Source organism: Micropterus dolomieu, linkage group LG15 (assembly GCF_021292245.1).
Source record: "Micropterus dolomieu isolate WLL.071019.BEF.003 ecotype Adirondacks linkage group LG15, ASM2129224v1, whole genome shotgun sequence".
In the NCBI taxonomy this organism is placed as follows: domain Eukaryota; kingdom Metazoa; phylum Chordata; class Actinopteri; order Centrarchiformes; family Centrarchidae; genus Micropterus; species Micropterus dolomieu.
The window spans coordinates 19,122,883-19,147,077 of record NC_060164.1 but is presented as its reverse complement, the minus strand read 5'-3'; the positions used below and the strand labels follow the sequence as shown (position 1 = coordinate 19,147,077).

Sequence of the window (24,195 nt, the reverse complement as noted above, 5' to 3'; positions counted from 1 at the left end):
AAATTTTGATTTGACATAAATCAGGATCTTTCTGTACGTGGTTTGGTATTAGCAACAAAAAAGCAGCTTTTTGTTGATACACACCAGAATATATTATGGGACGTAAAAACCTTAAAATGTCAGCACACAAAGATTTCATTTATGTTACTGTGATATAACATATCCAATTTGGCAGGCTACATAAATGTACAGGAATTTACCAGGAACAGCTCTGCAATGTAACCTTATCTAATCACACCATGAACACTACCTTTGGGAAACTTTAATAGACATTATACAGAACAGAATGCCAAGATGGACACTTGAAATTATTATGGATGATATTTTTAATTTCATTATGACTGAACAATAACAATTTAATAAGCACCATCATTGACTTTTTACTATAATACTGTTTCACATGATTGTCTCATTCCAACAGCTTCAACAACAGATTATTCTTTACATCGAGACACAGATAGCAGAACAGGCTTTTGGAAAAATCTCACACAATTACAAACGATAATACAGATGACAATCACTTCTCATAACAGCCTCAGAATATGCAGTTTGTCTGACTGCTGCGCTTCTGTCTACCGAATAATTCAAAGCATACCCAAAAGCAAAGCAATGAATCAATAGTTCAAAGCTTTATTTTTCAAGGCAATTTTGTGCTTCACGAAACTAAATTGACAGGGCTTTGACGAGAAGACACAAGCATAAAATTACTCATTATAGAAAATCTCATGTGTTGCACGATAACTGACTGGTACTCAGTTTTTGGGTCTTAATGAATAAGGAATAATGAAGGAAAAAGAATAAACAAAACAGACTTCTACAGCCCATCAAATACTATCAACTAAGATGTGGGTGGAATCTTTGTTGTTTGAAGTACAAATCAACCTGTCTCATACATTTTATTCTGCCAGATTTCAGTCTTTCTTTTCCCATTCTACCCTGCTGCTCTATTGTCTCAAACATTATACCTTCAACCTTTTGATTAAAAACATTTTAATACAATAGGTCGGACCAAATATTTGATAAGCAATACCTCACCCTAATTGTTTTTACATTTTACATTTATTTAACCAGAGTAGTATCACTGGGAGGAATGTTCCCTTTTTCTGGCATCAAAATTGCAATACTGTGATGCATAACTAGCACATTCTTCCTAGCCTCCAGACAAGTCTGGAACATTTCAGCAGTCCGACAGATCACCTGTGTGTGCGCGCGTGCGTGCATGCGCGTGTGTGTGTTAAAAAGACTCACCCTCTATACTCCACACAAGCCACACAATGAACGCAGCAAAACAGCATCAGCTGCAAGTCTACATCAGTCTACACTGTATTTTCTCAGACACTGATCTGCACTATGTGGTGTTGGACAAAACTCACAGTTCAGTACAAAATCCTACACTTAGGTGTGTAAGGATGAAGTGAAGTGTCTACACATCTAGTGTAGACATCGTGTCAGACTTTCTAATTTCTTTCTCTAATTTTAATAACAGTTGTCTTAATATTAACATAAACCTAACAAGAAGGCAGTAAATAAAATGTGATCACTGAGCTTGAAAATTAATTAATTAATTAATTTTACCATTTCTGTTGTCTCCTTCTCTTCAGTTAGAGATAAAGTGATGTATGATAAACATTTGCTCCCGACATATTGCAAAATCGCCCATGTCACCATTATTATTGTGTATAATGTATTTTGATAGTATTGTAGTGTAAGCTAAATTTTTATGTTACATTGTTCTTGCTTATGTTCATAGCAACCTACATTTTTTCCCCTCACATTTTGCACATGGGTAAATTGTGGTTCATTTTCTTGCTCAAGGATTCTTCAACTTGTTAACAGGAGGAGCCAGGGATTGAACCACCAACCCGCTTCACCACCTGAACTACAGCCACTCTGTTTCCTTGCAATACTGTATTGTACCCTGTAGAGTATCAATTCAATAACATTCAAAAGATGAATAACTAAAATTAGCGCTAAATCACTCGATAATAATTTTTTGGAGGGCTTTTCGTCATTCCAGCATCATTCACAACATACTCTCTGTCTCTGCCTTTCTCGGACTGTCTCTGTTACAGTGTGCAGCTTGAGAGGAAATTACAGTTCACACTGGCAGGACAGTTTAGCGCAGAGAAAAACCTGGCTAATCTCAGTAGAGGGGTGAGTGAGTCAGTTTGTGTGTGTGTGTGCGCATGTAAGTGGTGAATCGGATGATGCCAACAAGTCTTCACACAATCTAAAGTAGTAATTTATGAGGAAAAACCACACCTTGGGCTTAGGTTAATTACTGAAATTACATAACAGCAAATGTTCAGTAGGAACATTCAGTGTGTCCTGTGCATTGACATAATATTTGCTGAGCAAGATGTTGAAACATGCTATAAGTGAGTAGTGGACCCTGTGAATTCAACAGTAGTAGTTCAATACTTTTTTATTAAAATGCATCTGAACAGCAGCTTTGAGCCAATTAAAATGTTGCAGTTGTACTTGTTCTTACTAAGGGAATAATGATATGAGTTGTAGCAGTACATGAATTCGATACATGAAGCGCATTTTCAATTTATCTTAGACATCAATACAAACCCTGTGGCATGAGCAGCATTCAGAATCGTAACAGCAAAGGCAAGGTCTTCCAGCATATTCTACATGCACATCTCTGTTCCCAACATAACATCAGCTGAATTTTCCAACAAACACGACTGGATCAAACACTTCAAAATCACTGGGAAAGTTTTGAGACTGAACTTCTCTCAGTCTGACAGTTTACCCTCAAATGGCCCAGCTGTCTGCACAACAGAGATACAAAGCTAAATAAAAGCTCATTACAGAAACCTTAATTCTACCCACTGCTTTCTTCAAGAGCATCATTGTGAAATCTCTGGTAGAAATGGGTTTTCGTGGGTTGAATGTAAATTAGCATTATGGCACACAATGAGACAAAAAAGGCAGAAATAAGCAGCTCATTTTTGGTTCAATCAAACGACTTCAAAAACACCGCAAACCTTAGCCTGAGTAAAAGTGCAAAATCAATAAGTGCCAGGGAGACGTTTTTAGACTGACTGTACTTCTTCTCAGACATCACTGTCTTTGTTTACTCTTTTGTCTCACATGAAGTAAGGCATTTTTTTTTCAACCCAGTACCTTTCCATTGGTTTCAAATGAAATCTCAGTTGAGCTGCTCTATCAGAGAGGAGGGCTAGAAATCAACATACAAAATATTTTTCCAGGATCATTAGTTTTTTGAAGGTCAAATACTTTACAAAATAATATCCTACATAGAAATAGACTGGGTTTGATGGTAAAATGCTCAGCTTCTATTGCTCTGTGTGTGTGTGTGTGTGTGTGTGTGTGTGTGTGTGTGTGTGTGTAAATGTGTGTGTGTGTGAGTGTGAGTGTATGGAGTATATGTCTCCTGTGTAACATTAGCACCACTACTTGGTTTGATGGAGGGTATGCCCTCTACCCCTGTTATTTCCTGATGTCATTGTAATCTATTCACCAGACTCATTTGCAGTTGTTGAACTAAAACCGTTTTTCAACAAAAAGTCAATTTTCAGTCTGTCTTACTTGATTTGACTATCGTAAAATGTGTGGAATATAGGATAATCTTAATCTGAAACACCCACTATAAAATACATATAGGTCTTGTGGGCTGCATCAGGGGAGGATGTGAAAGTGAATATATCTAGCTATCTATCTATCTATCTTTCTTATTGGCTTTTACAGGGAAAATTAAGTTTCTACTATGGGCGCAGAGCGTTTGAGAAATGTATGTCGTCATAACAAACGACTGGATTTTTATTCTATTATTCTCTTCCCTTTCAACCTTGACTTAAATAAGCATCCTGTCAGTATAGAGTGGGAGGGCATAAAGGAAGGTAAGATACAGAAGAAAACAGTAAAATATACCACCATATACCACAAACTATCGACAAAAACTTGCATTGGTAAGGTCTCAAATTTTGAAAGAAATATGTAGTAAGTAAGACTCAGCATCCTGTAAAATGGCTCACATAGTAAATTTGTCTAATTGCATCCTGTGTACTGTAACACTGTCACTCCATTCACTCTGTTGTTGTGGGTGTCACTTCATAACAGCAGTAATAATGTAAAGGGCCATACTTTATATTACTTAAGTATTCGTTCACACTCGTTTACTACTAATATTTTAGAATGTATTTTTGTTTAGCTTAAGGTTTGATTACTTCCTCCTCCACATTTGACAACAATGATAGTGCTACTAATGGTAACATCCTCTCTATTTCTGTTGATTTATGCTATACACAGGCAGATATTCAGAGAAAGACAGAGGAAGTGCGGAAGAGGCATGCTGTGTGAAATTGTTGAATGAGTGATGGCAGCTGCAGAGCTGAGCAAAATAAGAGTTAGAAAACCCTAAAATCAGCATTATGTTTTCCCAGCATTATCTCTTCCCCATTTCATTTGGTGCTTAAGATGTCTACGTGTTGTTGACAAAAAAGCCACATAAGAAAACTAAAGAAACTGACCTTAGAGATAAAAACCGACTCTGTCAACACAGGAGTCCTGCTGCACTCAATGCCAAACAAGCAAACAACTTAGGCTTCTGTGCTGTTTACACAATGCACTGTTTTATAAGACAAAAGGGTGTGTTTAACTTGTGGTAAGGTGTAGTTACTGTTATTAATTATTAAAAATGTAAGTAAGTTTAATTTCGTTTTAATTGCTTTGAACAAGTACATAATTTACAAAGTAAAGTAAAACATTGGGATCTTTATGCTTGTCACTTTTTTTTTTCATTTCCTTGTGGTTTTCATCTGTATGATACAAAAAAGGAGGAGTTACTGTGTTTGCCAATGATGTAAATCCCATAGTTGTAAATAAAGCCAACCCAAACATATTTGTGCCACATTCAAAAGAACATTTTGTTCAAATCTGATAAAAATTCTAAAACCACAATAGATAGATCTCCTTCTCTCCTGTCAAACTTCCTTTTCATTCCACCTCTATATTTCTGGCTGTATACTGAACCTTAGCAAAATGGACAGAGTTGGTACCAATGGGTATCATCAGGAAGAAAAGACCAACTATCCAAGAAAGACTAGATACTGAATTACATTACAATTTAAAATATCATAAGGGGCATGAAATGTACAAGAGAATACTGCAAGTTGAATTGTACATGAAGGGGAAAGACATTCAACAAATTAAATCTGAAAGTGCTTCAAATGTCAGTACTAGCTACATTGAGCAATACAGTAATATACTGTGTAAAATAGTGTCTTCTGAAAACTCAAAGGCTAATAATGTAATATAATGTCAAACTAACGTTCATAGAAATGTGCAGTCCACATATTTGCAACGTCATAAATTATCTACTATATTAAAATTAACACTGGATCAAAAGAACAGTTAGTATTAGGTAGCGGTATAATGCATGTATGTGTGTGTGTGTGTGTGTGTGTGTGTGTGTGTGTGTGTGTGTGTGTGTGTGTGTGTATACACACACATGCATACATACTAAAAATCATTCAAAGTGCCACTTCTCCAGTTATTAACTGTCTGGCAGTGGTGATGCTTACAAAAAAGAAAAAAGTTAAATCTGCCATCTGTGTTTAGTTAAAGTTCCTTTTACTCACTTAGTAGCTGAGTTTAATCGATGACCTGGAACATTATTTTTTGTAAATCCTGTCTAAAATGGGATTACACTCACAAAACACTATAATGTTCTCATTTATTTTCGCTGTACAATATTTAAGCAACAAAAAGTTATAGCAAAATGTGCACTGTGTGGAGTGTGCCTATCATGGTCAATCATGTAACTGCAAGTAAAATATAGTCAATAAACTGATTATACTGCTTTTATCCTGCAAATTGGCTAATATGTAATTACCTTTATCTTTCACAGGAGGGCCCCATTAAGCAGCCACTTAAAGATTTACAAAATGTGAGTTCCAGTTGAGATGAAGTGGTTATAAAAGGCATCATGGTAATAACCCGTTGTAAAATAATAGGTCACGACTGTGGTCGGAAACTACAGAGAGTCATGATTTATGATTATTAAGGTATAGAGTATAATTCTGGGAATGACTTAGACCACCATCATTACAAGCAAAATCTTGTGTGTGTGATGGTCTCTACTAGCAAGCACACACAAAACATTGTTTACCTTTAAGGGGTGCTGCTGTCAATTTAAAATCAAGACAAACAAAAGCAGGTGAGCTATAAGCCTCATTAATGCAACAGCATAGCCGGTTCGCTGGCAGCATGTTCCATAGATGGCTAAGCACTCTGCAGACAAAAGGCTTAAGCACCTCACTCATTTAAACACTAATGAATTGACCTGTCAACCTGGCTCCACAAAAGCCTAAAATTAGAGGAAAGATAAATAAATCAGGGATAAGAGGTAGCGGTAACTCTGCAGCTCCGAGGAAGCAAAGGGAGAAAACAAAGGATTACAGAACCACAAGCAGTTTGGTTAGAAAAGAGGAGGGGAGTAGGCAAAATGGATAAAACATCTAAAGGAGAAACTAAATTAAGAATATGGCAAAGCGTACACATTCAGGCATTTTCCATGCGAGGTTTTCTGCTGTGAGGAGGGACACTGGGCTGTAATTTCAAGGGAAATATCTTCTAATGAGAGAAACTCCATAACACATGGATAATGAAATTAGTACAGCAAAGTTCTTAAGGAAATAGTTCCAACCAAACACCTACCATAAAACTTCATCTTAACTATTCCAAATTACTCATCCATTTAAATGTGACCATAAAGAAAAATTCAATTGTGATGATAATGTAATTAATTACCATGTAATATTACAATGCACTCAACGCTACATTTGAGACGGTTAATGTAATAATAATGAGATTAACAAGAATTTTGAATTTAGAGATATGATGATGCCATAGTTTGCTATGTTCTATGTCTTAAATTTTATTATGTCTAAGGTGGGCCTAATATTTTGTAAATCCTATACAAAGGGCTGACAAATTTTTAGCTATACATAAAAGCAACCCTATAGGACAAAAATACCCTACAAAGTCTGTTCTTCACAGAGATTCTATGTATGGCAGAGGTATTGTACTTGAGTGTAATACACTTGCATTTGCATCAAATGTTGTGTCCACTCCCTTGTAAATATCTGAAAGTATCTATTAGCATGTGAATTCCTACTGTTACAGCTTCCTTATCCTTTGTATGATTGCTTGTGAGTTGTAGGACAAAATAAAATAAATAATCTCAAGTACACCAAAATACATTTAAATATAAATTGTGCTCTGTTGCACTGCATGATAAATTGTGCTGAGGGGGAAACATTAACAGTCACTGTGAGAGGTGGCCTTCCATTTCACAATGCCAATTCTGTAAAGCTGCTACTGTACCGTGCTGCATGGTGCACCATGGGAATGTTATTATCAGCTCAGGTAGCCCACTCCTTGATTTTGCACAGACACATAAGAATGCAGATAGAGCCATATATAGCCAGAAAAATACTGGGACACACAAGCCAGTAACACTAGCAAGCACACGTATGCTGTGTTGTCTTAAGGATGCACAGTGCCTCCAAGTGGCCTGAGACCGCCACTGCAGTACAGCAAAATAAACCTGCTAAGAATATCTCCTCCATTCTCATGATTGCATGCCTTGCCTTTTTATATCTCATTAAGATTGGGCCTAATTACCCTGCATTTCTTTTTCTCCAGCATCTACTTCAGAGCAGGAGGCTTTTCAGATGCTTTACTTTCTAACAAACGGTGATATACACTGCTTTGTCATTACAGGCAACATACATTTTGCAGGATGATATTATTTGTGTTTTTTTTCAGCTCATTTTGAGGAAGAATTTACTCAGTGAACAATGAAAGAATGATTAAGAGAGTGGCCTAAACAGATAGAAGGGAAATAGCAGCAAAATGGATAGGATAGGGTGAGCTCAGTGCATCCAATTACACTGAGTGGGGCTCATTTCCTCTAATCAAATAGCTCAGTTAAATATCTCAAAGGCAGATTCCCCATTGAGCCGATCTTCACACATGAGCAATAAGTCACTAAGTCTCTTTCTCTTTCTGCTTCTGCCCTTTTCCTCTCTAGCTGCAACTCACTCAGCAGCTATCATCAGACTTTTCCCTTCTCTTCCAGCAAAGACAATCACTATTCCTTTCTTCTCCAACCAGAGATTTGTACCTCGCTGCTCACAGTGCATAAGGTAAGAAAGAGGAGAGCTATAACTGAGAGGGGTAAAATGACTATGCTATAGATAACTTTGGCAGCTTTTCAACATAAGGTAACAGGAAAAATGTCTTTTCACATGTTTCACAGGACGGTTACACACAAGGTTCAAAAATGCATTCAGTCATTTCTCCACTGATATCTAATGATGTTGAGTTTCATAGCATTGTCCAAAGGCTGGGATTATGTCTGCCACTGATACAGCCTCCTGTTTCACAGTGGACATACACAAATCCTCTCGTTAAACACAACCTAGTAGTCTTGTTACTGTTTTACTCTGAAGACAAGAATACAAATAGACAGCACTGGATTTTGACTTTACATCTCTCCAGTCCAACTTCTATACTTGTTTTGCACTATTTCAGTTACAAAATAACATGATATCAAGAACTGCCGTCAATTCATGTGAAAACCACCTTGTACTTCACCTCTTTGTGATCCTGTGTCACAGAATGTCAATAGTACTTTGCCTTTTCATAACATCAAACAAATCTCACACATAATGATATGTGACACGCCTATGGCATGTGAGCTTGTACTGACAGCAGCAATGAACATACAGAAAGAGCATGCACACAGCACACACACACCTCTCTCCTCCTTTTCTTATTGCTTTGGTAGTTGCTACAGATCCATTATTATCAGATAAACACATTATTTCCAGTGAGCTTGTGTCAACATCACATGGTAAACATATACACACAAAGCTTGTTATACAGTTCCTAATCCAGCTCATTTTAAGCTCTTTAGGCATTCCTGAGATCAGGTGCCTTGGTACAGAAATACAGAGAACCACAGCAAGGCCAGCGATGCAATTAACACACAGTTGGGGGCCAGGTCAGCATTCCTCTAAGGGAGAGAGAGAGAGGCCTTGGCATGAAACTGGCATTGAGAGCTGGCAGAAAACTCTTCCTTTCCTTTTCAGCTTTTGTTCTGCTTGTTTAATCCCTAATTAAAAAAGAAAAGTAGAATTATTATGTGGTGGAACTGATTAATGGACAATGAACTGACTAAAGGCTTATGCAGCGTGTCATGCTAAAAAGGCCTGCAGGTGTACATATTCTGAACAAGTACAGAATACTATAAGGCTGCTCAATTATCAAATTAAAAAAAAAACATAATCACGATTATTTTGGTCATAATGAACTTATTCAACTGAAGATTTATTTTTGTTAATGATTATGCATTATCTTATAAAGCCCATGAAATAAGAAATTGTAATTGAATATTATCACCTTTAAAAAGCATCTTAGAGAGGACGACAGCAGCAAGCAGCACAATTTCAGTTTTCTGTGTGTGTGTGTGTGTGTGTGTGTGTGTGTGTGTGTGCGTGCGTGTGTGTGTGCGTGTGTGAGCAAAGCAGGTGACATGTGAACTACTCAAGTTGACGACAACTACATTACATTACGCTGAAATTCAACCGTGGTGTTCCGTCGGGAGACACAGTTACATAAACTAGGCTAATGGTGAGAAAAGTATGAATTCAGTATACAGTCAGGGACACCGTATTACAAGCACAGACCCGGTAAAGCAAGGCTTAACACACCGAGTTTAGAATAAGCATAAATAATATGTAAATTGCTCAACTATCAGTGGAGGAAAAGTCCGCAAGCCACTAGACTACTTTCTGCACTGTAAAAGTGCCAAAGGCTGAACGGTGATCACCGAGAACGATGTTAAGATTGCATAATACAGGAAATCTCCATTGTTTACAGAAGAATACTGTAAATGCATTTATAATTTATAATAGTGATACTACATGGCATACAAATGTCAAAACTATCCCGCACAATCAATCACTGCAGTAAGATTATCGGATCATCACAAACTCCCTTATCTGAACTGTACAACCGCTTTGTGATCAGGAAAGTATCCCGATCACAGAGGACCCCTCTCACCCCCTCCACCACTCTTTCCAGTTACTACCATCAGGCCGACAATATGAAGTTCCACTGGCCCGCAAAAAAGAAGTCGTTAATTTTGCAATAATCAGTCTGGAAAACAACATAAAATAGACACTGTACAGCTGCTGTTTATGTATGTTTTTAATGTGTGTTGAACATCTTGTCGAAGGAGAAAATCTGTCACTGCTTTGGGACAGACAACAAAGTATATATAATGAAGTAATATCTATTTATCTTTCTATCTATCATCTAAGGTTTATCACACCAACTGAATCAATACAGACTGTAGGCACACATGTGGGATTTTCAGGGATTTTCAGGGATTTTCAGTTAGAGTAGAGTAGAGTCAGTATGCTGTGTGATTTAGGGTAATCTACGGTTGGCTCCTGGAGCTAACATTAAGTACATTTGTTTTTTTAAATTGTTTATTGTAGGCCAATATTTTTTAGTCGTTTGATGTATGAACTCTTGTCTGTAGTGTCCATGGAAAAGTTAGAAGAAGTCAATTTGTATAATGTGCATCACACCATTCTCAAGGTGTCATATCCTTCACATTCGTTTCAACCATCTCCCTCTTAAAAACACTGTATTTGAAAATTACCCCACTTCTCAGTTACACAAGCCTATTCTTTGACAACTACCAATCAGTAAAGCTGCAACAGCTTTAAGTGTTCTCTAAAGTTTTTAGCCTTAGCCGTATCATAGCTAAAGGGTTTTGGCTGCCCTCCACCCATTTCCCTTTCTAAAATATGATACAGAGCAATGTGCCAGTAAGCGAGGGCATAAAGGGAGGAGTGGAGAGCATGAGGGCTTGTTGGCAGACAACAAAAGTCCTTACCTTCTTATCAGTGTAGTTATCAATATAAACAACTGAGAAATTTTACTTCAAATCATATTAGAGCTGAAACAAGTTAGTTTACTATCAATTAATCTGCAACACAGTATTTATCACTGTTAACTTGAAAAATTGTCTGACTCCAAATAAGTAAGCTAATATCTTATATGATCACATTCATATACATTTTCTTGAAATCTGTCAATTTCTTGATACAAGTGAATTGAAGAGTTACCCTTTTCCTTTAGGATTTTTTTCCTGAAACCCAAAACAGCAGCAGGAAGAATTGAAAATTGTTTAAAGAAAGACCCAATTTTATAACAAATTAACACATTTGAACACATTTATGTCAAAATTCATAATAGCTAGAAACTGGGACTCACCATGCTGTTGAGCTCTGAGTCATCATAGCTGTCACATGGATGTGTCCCAGGCCCAACAAAGGGCTCAAGGACATCCTCATCCCACATGTAGGTTCCACCAGAGCTGTTGGAAGGCGACAGCTCCACAGAAGAAGCCTGAAGGACATTACACCGCTCTGGAGACACCAGTGGTCCTTGGGAGTCCTGCATGGGGCTTTCTTCTTTATGTCCTGCTGAAAATATAAAATATATAATAATAATAATAATAATAATAATATTTATTTGTAGAGCTTTACTTTATTTATAAACCCAGGGCTTAACAACTGACACAAATATAACACAAACACTTTGTTGAACTTCCTTTTAATTCAGTTTCTTTACCTTCCAGATCCATAGTCTCCCAGTCAAGGGTCTCACTGAGAAAGCTGTGCAGGCGGGTTTGAGTACTGCTGCCAGTTTTCCTGTTATCAGGTAGGTCCCCATCACTGAACACATCTCCCACACTGTCAAAGTCATCTAGAAACTCTTCACTAATGTCAACTCTGTCTAGAGATGAGGCAGAAGATAAGGACATATCCTCCAGAGTCTCGCCTGCTGCCTGGCCAGAGCTCTGCCTAAGCACATCACTCCCTCCTCCTTTTCCTCTTGCATCTCCAGAGCTTCCATCACTTTCACTCCGTGAGTCTGTTTTGTCAGCCTCACTAGTGCGCTCAAAGTCTATTGCTTTTCCTAAATGGCCTCCACATTCAGGGGCAACAAAAGGTCTGATTTCCCCCTTGACCCTACCTGGAAAAAGAGTCTTCTGCTGCTTGGTCTGCCTGGATCGAGGCAGCCTGTAGCCTAAACCGTTTCCCAATGACTTGGTCAGCACACAACTGGGCAGCAGAGGCTTCCTCAGAGAGCTGGGAGTAGTGGGTGCTGAAGGGGTCGAGAGGGTGGGCAGAGAGGAGGCAGCCGGAGGAGTTCTACTGTACTGAAGTCCTCCACCCAGACCTCCTGAGCCTCCAAGGCTGCTATTCAGGCCTCCAAGACCCAAACCCACTCTTCCATTGCTAAGCTGAGGGGGTTTAAGGAAACTACTCCGAGGTGGCCGGAGCTGAGTGTTGGTCAGGGGCTTAGCTAGCTCCACAGCTCGGTTAAAAGAGAAGGACCGTGTCATGGGCTGGCTGGTGGGCGAGGGAATCTGCTTAAAATGAGTGAAGCTGTTTGAACGCACCATGTTGTCCAGTGCCAAGTTCTTCAGGCTGTCACTAGACTGGGACAGGCTGTCTTGAGAGCTGCTTCTGGGAGAGCTAGAGCCTAACCTCGGCCGCACAAGGCGAGACTCTGATCCTGTTTGAGCAGGAATGCTGGAGCCATTGTGGCCCATTTTAGGACCTCCGTTCAGGGGACTTTGGCCTAGCTTGGTTCCAACTTTGGGACTCATCTTCAAGGACTGCTTGGGGATGGCCTTAGGACTGGAGACCGCTACCATCAAAGAACCTGATCTTCGCATCTTGGGCGTCGCTGGAGAGCAATTTTTTACCTCCTTTGCCAATGAGGGAAGCTGTGTCTGAGCCTTGTCTTCACCTCCATCCCCAGGGCTGGTGGGGGTGATGGGGCTAGAAGTGGTTGTCCTCTCCTCTCTCTTCAATTTCAGGGAAAACGGAGAGGCACGGATTATGCCATTTGGGTGTGTTCCTTGAGGAGTTGTCTTAACATCCTGGGTAGCGGTAGCTGGCTGTATGGAACCATTTGACAAGGGGCTAGCGCCACCAGTCGAGGAGCGTCCACCAAACTTAGGCAATCTGGATACCATGGCAGGCCTGATGGGTGTTTTTTCTTCCATTAGATGCCAACAAGGGCATGTAGGAGCATGGAATCACACAACTGGAGAAAGAAAAGACAGAAAGACAAGAGAGGATTAGATTTAAGTGTACATGATTTGATTTAGGACAAATAGCTTTGTAGGAAAGTCTTTTAAAACTCTGTTAATGCCGAACAGCTGCGACATTGAGTAGCTCTTCTTTTACAATATAAAGCAGGAGATATCAAATAATTCCAATATTGTGCCCTACCACTGTCATCCTCTGTCCAAAACAGTGATCCAGCCGTTTGTTTCATGTCAAGCAGGACTTGTCTTTTCTTCCTGCTTTCTGTCTCTACCCCCTCCCCTGTGTTTTCTCTTGTGTCCTCTCCTGGTTCTAAGACTGTAATTGGCTTCCACCTCTGCAGGCTGGCCAATCATCATGCCAAGCCAGCAATAAAAGAAGCCTGCCAAAAGTGTTCACTCTCTCTGACTCTGACACTGGCTATGAAACTGCATTGTGTATGAGCACACTTGGTAGAATTATATAAAGAAAGGCATATGGTAGGAGGTTGGACATTGTAAGTTTGGGGTACCCTTTACATTTTTCACTAATGTAGTTTATTTCTGTCTAGAAACATTAGGTTTATTGGTCGGTGCCACCTCTGTAAGTTTTGGTTAAGTTCTCTTTGTAGAAAAAACAGTTATTATATATAATAAATAATCTATAGTATTTTGTTTGTATTTTGGTTTCTTCTAGCACCTTAGTTTGGCCTGGTTTTGTTTATTTTCAACTAATGTACTTTTTGGTACAAATATTTTTAGAACCTTTGTTGTATATTGTATATATTTTGTCAATAAATCTCCTTTTAATTGTCACTGCCACTTTGACTTAATTTCTTTGGTTGTTGTGTTGTTGTCTCTTTTTTATTTCTTAAAAAGGGATGGAACAACATTACCAATTACTAGGGGCGTGACGAGATCTCATCCCACAAGACCTTGCGAGATTAAATTGTGACGAGATTTCTCGTCAGGTAAAAAGCTGTCTTGCAAGACTCAATTGACACAATTGACATTTTTCACATGCTGTCAAGCCACACATTAATTTTCTTGTGAAATACAAATGTATAACTGATAAGATCTCGCAAAGCTGATCAACTTGGCCTAGTTGATGCCACTCCGGCGTACGCCCTGATTTTAATCAACCACACCGCTCGTGCTGTGAGTCCAGACAGCTGTGACAAATGGTAACATAGCTGGTAGAGTTTTGCAACATAAACATCTAAAAACTGAAGCATAACTTTCCTCTGTTTGGGACGGTGAGCTGCACTTTATCAGAGCTGCTGAAGTTAACATGTGTGGATTTGTGGTGAGATGTCGGCCAGTTAAAGTCCAGGAGTTTATAACTGAATAAAAATTAAATAATTAATCATTGAGGTGAAATGGTGCCACATGCACATTTTAAGAGGTTACTTCCATCTGCGTCGCCAGGTAAATTTTCAGGGGCTTTAGCCCCGGATGTTTGACTGTAGCCCCGAATGTAACTCAACGACAACATCAAATATTTTCCGCATTAGTATGCAATAATCTTTATAATACAGCCTGTGCATTTTTTTATTAAATAAATTTGGAGCTAGTCGAAATCCCTCCGTTCCTCTCCCAGAGAGGAGCAGGGGGGTTAAAGATCAACTTTCAACAGACTGATGAAGAGACCCCAACGGAAGGGGTTGGAAAAGTTGCTTTCTCTAAGTGCTATCCCTGACCATAAAACTGGCACCTTTTTGATTCCGAAGCTGATAACGCGGTGACTGACTGTTAAACTGACAAAAGGGAAGCTAACCAGCGATTAGCATTTTCCTGAACAGCTTATCAAAACTGCCCCCCCCACACACACACACACACACACACGTAACCGTGGCAACTGACCTTGCTCTGTGTTTCATTACCCCATCAAAGGGATACTACATAACCCAGGAAGCCGAACTTTAAATAACCAAAGACTGCAGTCTCCAAAGACTCAAAGCATTTAATTAAGTTTAATTAAATCTTTTAGTTACTTGATTACGTTTGCCTCTATCTGAGTAGTTATCTTACCATGTTGTTGCTATCTGTTGTTGATATTAGTGCTGAAAAGAATCTAAATAAGTTACTTTTGCAGTGTTTTTATTTTCAGCAAGATTAAGGACATTCCTTCATCTAATGTGTAACCAATACTTTCTCACAAAATTCCTTTAGAAATGATGATAAAGAAATGTCATACTATACTCTATTAATTATCCAGCTTGAATTTAAGGCTGAATTCCCCATTTCCTAAGGAAAGATTGTTTTGGGTTAATCTAAGCTTTCCTCATGTAACCTGAGCTCCCCCAAGTGGACGAAATAAGTATTACATACCATCATCGGAAATGCCGTTAATGTACAAATGTCACCCACTTATCCTGACCAATAATGTGACAATTGTTTTCCTGTTACCAAATGCTTAACTTAGAATGGTACAACCGTTTGACCATTGAGGTTTGATTGTGGAAAATATTTGATTATAATACGCGCAAATAGATTTCTTTTCTTTTGGATATTAAAGTTTAGAAAGGCAGTCCCTCAGGAAACCTGAAACGCCCTCTGGGGAACCACGCCCCAGGCAACAAAAGAGCAACACACGACGTCGTTCGCGCTCTCTGCTCTTCTCCTCCCCTTGTGCCCTGGTCTTCCGCTCTGCTCTCTGGACGCTTCGGCACGCGTCCAGCGTTCCTCTCCAGGCAACGCCCTAAGAGTTCTACCAGCGCAACAGGCCTTTGTTCGCTTGAAGCTACACACGCGAAGTGCCGCGACATCAATCTGCCCCTCAGTTTGTTTTATTTTCTTTCGTTTTGTTAAAGTTATCAGTCCGTTAAGTTACACTGGACTAATTCAGGAACGACCAAGTTCCCTTTTAAGCTTATTCATCGAGCCAACTTCACCGATGTCAGACCGAGCCACGTGGTCTCGCCAGCGGCAACGAAGAAAACCTGAAAACAGCCGAATTGCCAGACGGAGGACGGCGTTTTCTTCAGACACGGAGAACCCCGGAGAATCCCTAGCAAAAAGCCAGGATTGGGCAGCTAGCGTGGGACCCGTGCAACAGGCCAAAGCAGGCCGTGGACAAGCCGTAAGACCTAACAAACATTCTGTGGTAAGGGATGTCCCGTAATGTTAATATTTCCTTTAAACTCATAGCTTACTTTCATTACTTCTCCTCTGCCGTATGAGTCAAATGCTTCCCACAATCGAACCGCCATTTCTCATTGTTCAGCCATTGTTTATTTTCCCTGTATTTAACCACCCGTTTATATCGCTTTAGTTAACTTTAGTTATTGATAAATTCACTGTAATCAGGAAACTGTGTGTGTTGCCTATTTCCACATCCCTGCCAATAGAATTCACCCTTTAGATATGAGACTGAGTGATTGAGTTAAGATAATTAGATTAGATTGTTAACTAACTGATCACTAGTAATAATTGTATAATTATTAAAAGCTACCTAGAGGTCCAGAGACTCTAGGATTATAACAACTCTGGTGGTGCCCTGAAACGAGGAATATTTTTTTGATTTTATGAATATTCAAATTCATAATCGGGTATTAATTCTCATAAATTTATTAAAATTCATAACTAATTTAGCCATGCTACATAATAATATTGCTACATTTTGTTTCAAGTTCACTTAACGTGACCCCCCCACCCACCCACCGTTACTCAGCATGCCTGCATTTAGAGAGAGAGAAACAGAGAGAGCATTGCTCACAGTTTCAGGGCTTCTCAGTAACTACTGATATGTCCGTAGCAAAATTCTAATCAAAACATTTAGATGTTGCCAGTCAGTGTTTAGTTAAAGAGGTGGTATTTTTTGTGCATCTAATAGGTTTGCAAAGTGAAAAAGCCCAAAGTCCAGCTCAAAGGTAGTTACCATCTCCCACAGAAAACACTGCTCTGAATTGCTTTAAAACAGCTCGTTTGTAGTTCAGCCGATTCCCTTTCATCCTTCTGACGACACAAGGAAGAAAGCTAAATGCGCCTCATATATCGCTCATCAAGCGGGTACTCCGATACACCCTCAAAAACACAGGTGGAAAAACACTGAGCTGCAGCACACACCTCTCCTCTCCCTTCCAAACACTAGCTACCTTCCAGGCAGTCAATGCACACGAGACACTCCCAACAAAGATCATTTAGAGACAAGATGTATCACTCCATAGCTAAAACGAAGCCTTCAACACAGGGTGAAAAGTGGAGCTGCAGCAATGTGCAGTATGAAAATTTTTTTTTTTGAAAATTAAAGCAGGTAAACCTGTTCTGGTACAATCCCTAAGTAAGATTTTGAACCTGAAATTTAGCATAATACCACCTCTTTAATGTATTTGCTGCACAAACCGTTAACAGTCCGCCGCAAAGTAGCGAGAGAATAACATGATACACCTGACCGCAAAACAGACATCTGTCGCTCTGTCTCTGTCCCCCTCGTTCAGAGACACTTTGCTCTGTTTGGGTCTCTCTCAGTGAAAACATGAAAGATTTCTGGGCTAAGCCCCCAATGTTTCAAGGTCCTGGAAACACCCCTGGTTACTTCCCCAAAGAAAGACACAGAAGAGGAGGGAAGACTAAATCATGATTCAGCAGGGATGATATTACAGGAGAAAAGTTGATCTACAGGGGAAACAGATTTGAAAGCAAAATAGAATGACTGAGAGCTGCACTGCATTATATTTTGTTACAGTTAGGCTATGAATTTTGAACTGTCACCTGCCAACTGAATTATGTTTTCTCTTTACAAAAAAAATCATCATAATGCAGGAAATAAAGTGTTTAATACTTTTCATATAATTTACCATTAAAGGTAGAACAGTGTTAAAATCTTGTCTCGATCTCCTGAACCCAATTTCGAATCTAGTCTTCTCTTGTCACACCCCTACTAATTACTCATCACTCTATCCATAATACACAAGTAAACACTTTGACTATGCTGTTTGGTTGAAACTGTGCTGTACTGTCCAAATGTACTGTAAATTGTCTCATCCTTTTTTGTTTTTCACAGATATTAAAGATCATTTTTGAGCATCTTTCACCTTTAATTGGACAGACTGAGGTACAGGACAGGAAATGGGAGGAGAGATAGAGGCATGACTAATAGGCTACTATTTCCTATATTACTGCTATTTCCTATATTTCAATAATACTAATGCCATTATCTTACATGCATGGTTAATAAAGTACAGTTTTTGTTTTGTTTTTCTTGTCAATGACAAAAAACAAAATGGAAATTTCCATTGCAGGCTGAGTAATGAAAGTTAAATGTTACTTGAGAAACACAAGGACACACACGTAAAACATATACCCTTATTTGTAATGTTATTATAATTATCTGTAATCATAAACACTGATAATATTGGGGGTAGTCCTGTCCACCTGCTGCAGTGGTTGCATGTCTGTCTCCTTTTCAAAGATCGCTGACTGTGAGGAGCTTTAGGGATTAATCTGGCAAGCTTAAGGGGTGACTTGAGACTTTGTCACGGCAGGTCTGCCAGCTAAATGAGGCTCTGTCTTCATGCAACTGTTACACAGCTTAATAGCCACAAATTTCAACTACACATGGTAAAATCCAATGTCTCTTCCTTATTGTAAGTAAGTGTAACCACTTGTCATTCCATTCAAAGCTTAAAGTAAACACAACACTAAATCCAGTGCAGCAAACACTGTGTGCTTGTTATGATCTGTTTAAAACCAGCTAATTGTTGCATAAAATCTCCCAACATTAAATGGTAAAAAAAAGTTGAGAAGTTAATAGAATAATGACTATTAATGTTTTCAAAGAGTTTCACACATGAAATGACCTGTAGCAGGCACTGATTTTGGAGGATATGGCGCCAACACGCCTGGCTAACAAAAGAATGGGCAAACAGATAGACAACGCTTGGGCTGCGGGACAACGGGAAATGGGTGCTGGGAAGGTGGCCAGCATACTGTGAATAGTGAATGGAGGATGTACAGCATGTAAAACCAACAGAGGGAGAACACAGTGCTATTTCCTTTCGCTCATTGTTAGATTAATTCTGTTCGAATCAGCCATGTGACAAGTGTACATGTGTTGGTGGTGCACCTGTGTGTATCATCCATCTGTCTGTGCTGGAAGAGTATGAACAGAAAGGTTACTAAGATCCAGATGGCTGGTGCAGTTAGCAGAAAGTGACCAATCTGCTTGAGGAAGCAAATCAGTTTGCCAACTTAACTCCAACAGAAATCTACCTATTGTTGCATCAAATAATATTAATGTTCACAAATATCAAATCACAGAAATGTCTGCTGTATTGCTACTTCACAGTAGATCAAGCAGTTTCTCTCATGTGAGTGGATCACTTGACAAACTGGCACAAAGACACAAAAGCAGCTACTGGAGCAATAAACCACTCAACTTTCAAAGGAGTAGGGGTGGGGGGTTTGTGCCACAATGTGGGTCTCCTATTCTGGAAAAAAACTCTGTACCACACTGCCCCACATTCCCATGCACAAACACACGTGTCTACAATCAAAGAGACACACTCGCCACTACCACAGGAGTGTCTGGCTATGCCACCATCCTAATCTGATTCATAAACACACATGGGTACGAACACAAAAACACACAGTTACACACACAAAATCAGGTCAGCATGTGCAGGCAGGGCAACCAAAGCCTCTTTGCCCTCAGGGAGGGGGTGGTGACTGTGTGTGTCTATGTGTGTTTAATGGGTAGCAATTAGATTAGGGTTTTTCGCCATTGTCAATGGCACCAGAACCTCTCAAATTTCATTCATATCCAGCGTGGCAGATCACTATTACATAGCAGCAAATCCACACACTGCTGTGGCAAATGTTCCATTCATCTGGGTCATATCACCCCTCACCCAGCCACTGGAAGATAGCTGTCTGCAGTGCTCATGTTCTTTATTTAAGTTTGTTTTAAGTCACCTTTAAGAGATCCCACATCCACAGCTTTAATTTTTGTCATGTTAAAGTTTTTGTTATAATTATTGGACTGATGCACATAGAGAGAGATAATAGTCTAATGTTGACGTCTCAAATTTGTATTTACTGCAACAGCAAGTAAGAAGAGAACTATGGAAGGCTCACTGATTTAGCAGGTGCTCTAAAATAATTCAACTAGTATGATCATGAAAAGAAGTTAAAAAAAAAAATGTAATTAACTGATTGGTAGACAAGAGAGATGTCATTCGATCTCAAAATATTATATTAACATTTATAAATGACAATGACTTCTTCTACATTTAAGCAAAAAAATGGTAGAGTGCAACTGTATTCAACTATAAATAATGTATCTTTAGCCTACTAATGTCGCATCATCACACACAGGTCTGAAGCTGGGTATTGCCTGTTATCTATTTTTCAATACTGTTGCCTATACAATACCCACATTTTGGAACCAATGCCAAAAACAATGCTGCTTTAAATTACCTTACATTGCTGAGTATAAACAAATTTGTTTGCAAAAATGTATTTTGCTTGCCACACACATCAGTGTATAATTGTTCTTAACATAAACAACCATACAAGCACTTTACCTAAATTAAAACTTTTTCACAAAATGTTTATTTGAATGAGTAAATGTTTTCTCCAAGTGATGTGTGCCACATGACAGTAAATGACCTGCTTCTGTTACTCTGTGCTATAGACACAATATGTTTGATAACCGGCTAATTCCCAATACCAGTACAAAGACACAGGTCATCTGAAGAGAATCACAAATAAACAACAAAATCCTAACTGACTGACACACATTCAGAGGTAGGGCAGTAAACCGTGCCGGCCATCTGTCAAACGCTCATATCTGAAAGCCTGCCCCTCCCCCCAGAGTACAGTACTGTAAACAAATTTCTCAGAGCTTCACTAACATCAAGCACAAGGTCTGCACTAAACACCATATTAACCAAGCCAGCAACTGCCTTCTGTGGCTCAGCACTGCATTTGAACAACACATGAAACCTTGATGCTGTGAAGGGATAAATAATGTAAACAGTCCAGGAAGACACCGTCCAACTTAAGTCAGGGTTGTACTCATACTTCAATAATGAAAACATAATGTTTTATGGACAGCAAATTGTGTACACTGCAATGACAAGAGAAACCCTCTAACAAGCCTGAGGGCTGCTGATCTCATTTTAACCTGGTTTGACATCGAGGTCTACATAGATAGTTTAAATAATTAAGTTTATCCTTGTTTTCCGGTCTGAATTCTTCACAGTACTAAGAACTGGTCAACAGCAAAGAAGAGCGCTGTCTCGATGTCCCAAAATCTCACAAGTTAGTAGATTTTATAGAGTTAGAATAGGAGAAACAGTGAGACAAGACTTCAGGCAGACTTTTCCCACAGTGGGATCGTCTGCTAGACCTGCATATTAGCATCTCAGCTGTGCATCACTGTGTGAAATGAGCAGGAAAGTGAGATGACATCTTTTCTTACTCTCTCCCATACAGGGTATTGGAGCTTCCTGTCTGTCTGCCAGTGGGTCTATTTGGCCTTACTTCATTTCCGACTCAAAGGGCAGCCAGGCAGAAAGCACCTGGCAGAAATGCAGGGAGGCTGAAAAATCAAATCTGCAAGACCAGGGTCATTCATTACTCTTCTGGCAAAGCTTTCAATTTTGAATTGCACATGGACACACACACTACAGAGATGTATTCTTTGAGAGTAACAGGATGGATGCTGATAGGATGCGACAGCCCGAGGGCTATGATCTATTGGGTCATTGGGGCTACGCATGAATGGAGGTGATCTACTACACACAGCCGGTCTGTCCCCACCTCCCAGTGCTCATAGTTCCCTATCATTGCAAAGCCTCAGCACCATCTCTCAACATAGCAGCGTGTCTGACTATCCATCTTTCCTCTTACCTCTCCTTCATTCAATTTTGAAAGAGTGATAAGGGGAGACTTTTATTGGAAATCCCAGAGAAAGGCGTAGAGTAAAAATGACTTAAAAACAATCCCCTTTTCCTATAGTATCTTAAAAAGAAGGCCTACACCATAAGTCGCTCACTGGCAGTACTGTCGACCAGCTGTTGATTATGTATACTGTATATTACTGCTGTAAGGACATCAACTTTGAAAGACTTGATCCCTTAGATTTGGTCCAACTGTCATGGCTCCAGCCATAACTCCAGAGTAAGCGAGAGTTGGAACAGTGAACCCGACCAAAGTTCCATGTAGGCCCAAAACCTACGTCACGACCGTGCAACATGCCGTCACACATGAGAGATGTAACCGTATTGTTTAGATAAGAAGCTCTTGGGCAATCTAAAGAACCTATTCAGCAATAAGTAACATTACATTTGTGTTTAATAAGTGAGCCTTGTTGGTGAGCTAATAACACAATCAAAGTTTTTGGTGGCCCAGCATGGTGCAGCCATACAGCTACCAGAATTACTGTGTTTCTGCCGTTGCTCTACATCATAAAACTGCGTTCTACGTCTTGTGCTGCGCAATCTTGCTACTACATAGGACCAATATTGGCTTCAATGCTTTCCATTCAAACCCGCACAGTGGCATCGTCCATTAATTATACTGTCTATGGCTCTTGTGTTCCCTTGTTTTCTCTGTCTCCTCCCCACTGTTTGTCTGTGTGGGCGTGTGTGTTATGTGCGCAGTTTACCTCTCCCGGCACCTAGCTCATCTCCACACCTGTCTACAATCAGCTCATCAACTCACAGTTCAAGCACCCCAGCTCTCCTGCTATTCATCGACAGATAGTTCCATCTAACTCAGCGGTAGGGTGACTCGTGTCCGGAAATACTTCTCCCGGCTCACTTGGTTTTTCTCTTGGGCCTCAGGATTACTTGCAAAAAAATCACTGTTGTGTTTTACAGCTCAGATATTACAAGCTTTCTGCGTCTGCAATAAACAGATTTAAATTCAGACACATTTATGAGGGGGCTAAAGCAACAAATAGACTGAAATATTTTTTTGGAACTGTGTCATTTTACAACAAACAAACTTCATGCCATTAGAAGAAATTGAAAGATGCTATAATCTCAAAAAAATACATAGAGTGACAACTTTTTGGACTATGAACTATTTACTGTGTAGAGTAATTGATAGCTTATACTTACAATTTCAGAATAAATTACTAAACACAGCAGTGTTTGTAACTGCAGAAATTAAAAATGCAAATAAAAAATAAGCTTCAGAATGACTTAAAAAGCAACATTCTTTGTCTTTTGAATAAAAAAATCATATCTGAGCAATTCAAGTCCACATGGACTGTGCTTAAGCTACATAGCAAAGAGAACTGATGAAACGAAGATACAGTTGGGAAAATGCGGAGGGGTGGACAGGAAGGATGGATGAGTGAGCAAGAAAAACTCTTCAGGCACTGGTTTGTTCTTGGCATGATCTTGCAACTCCTCTGTATGTCCCTGTCTGTCCATCTAGGTAAATCAGTCTTTTATAGTGATGAACAAAATCAAGTATATGGATGGATAACATCTGAAGAGCCTAGTACATCATCCAGCTGGCTCTACCCTGAAACAAGATATTTGTTTCAAAGGTAATGGACCACCCGAGACACACCCATAACCACTATCACAAAGTGGTTTCCCTCTTGTCATTCAGTGAAGTCCCTCACCAAATACAAGGGTTAAGTATCTGATCTGAGAATATAGACATAATACATATAACCTGATAATTAAACCTGATAATTACTTTCTCACCTCCTACTGAATCTTAACTAAAGCCCAGCTTTGTTTACATATATTGAGTCCAGTTTCTTAGAGGAGTAATAACAAGGCTAGTCATCTGGACAGGGCAGAGGTAGGGTCATAGCTCTCTCCCTGAAGAGATTATCAGAGTGCCATTAGAGCAGGCTAATAGAATGAGACAGGAATGAAAGCAACACTGACGCTACGCTAATGTGTACTGAGTGAAAGCAATACTGGGCTGAGCTGCACTGATGCTTAGAAAGGCTAACCCAATGAGACTGCATAGTGGGTTTGGTAATGCTGTATACTAAACATGGTAGATCAAATGACCAGCAGATGAAATGGTGAGTAGGGAGAAGTGGAGAAAGCTAAGGTGTGGCA

General features: G+C 39.4%; 1 protein-coding gene across 4 annotated transcripts in view; it reads right to left on the bottom strand.

The window, feature by feature from the left end:
• Window positions 1–24,195, bottom strand: part of ccser2a (coiled-coil serine-rich protein 2a) — a 61,788-nt gene that overhangs the window by 21,686 nt on the left and 15,907 nt on the right. For 3 of the 4 annotated variants that reach the window (XM_046070195.1, XM_046070192.1, XM_046070194.1), the window contains 2 exons: window positions 11,689–13,176; window positions 11,329–11,540 (listed from right to left, as the gene is read on the bottom strand). In XM_046070195.1, coding sequence (XP_045926151.1) covers window positions 11,329–11,540; window positions 11,689–13,135 — 1,659 coding nt within the window. In that variant the 5' untranslated portion in view covers window positions 13,136–13,176. The remainder of the gene's footprint in view (window positions 1–11,328; window positions 11,541–11,688; window positions 13,177–24,195) is intronic. The other variant, XM_046070196.1, reaches the window with a different exon arrangement.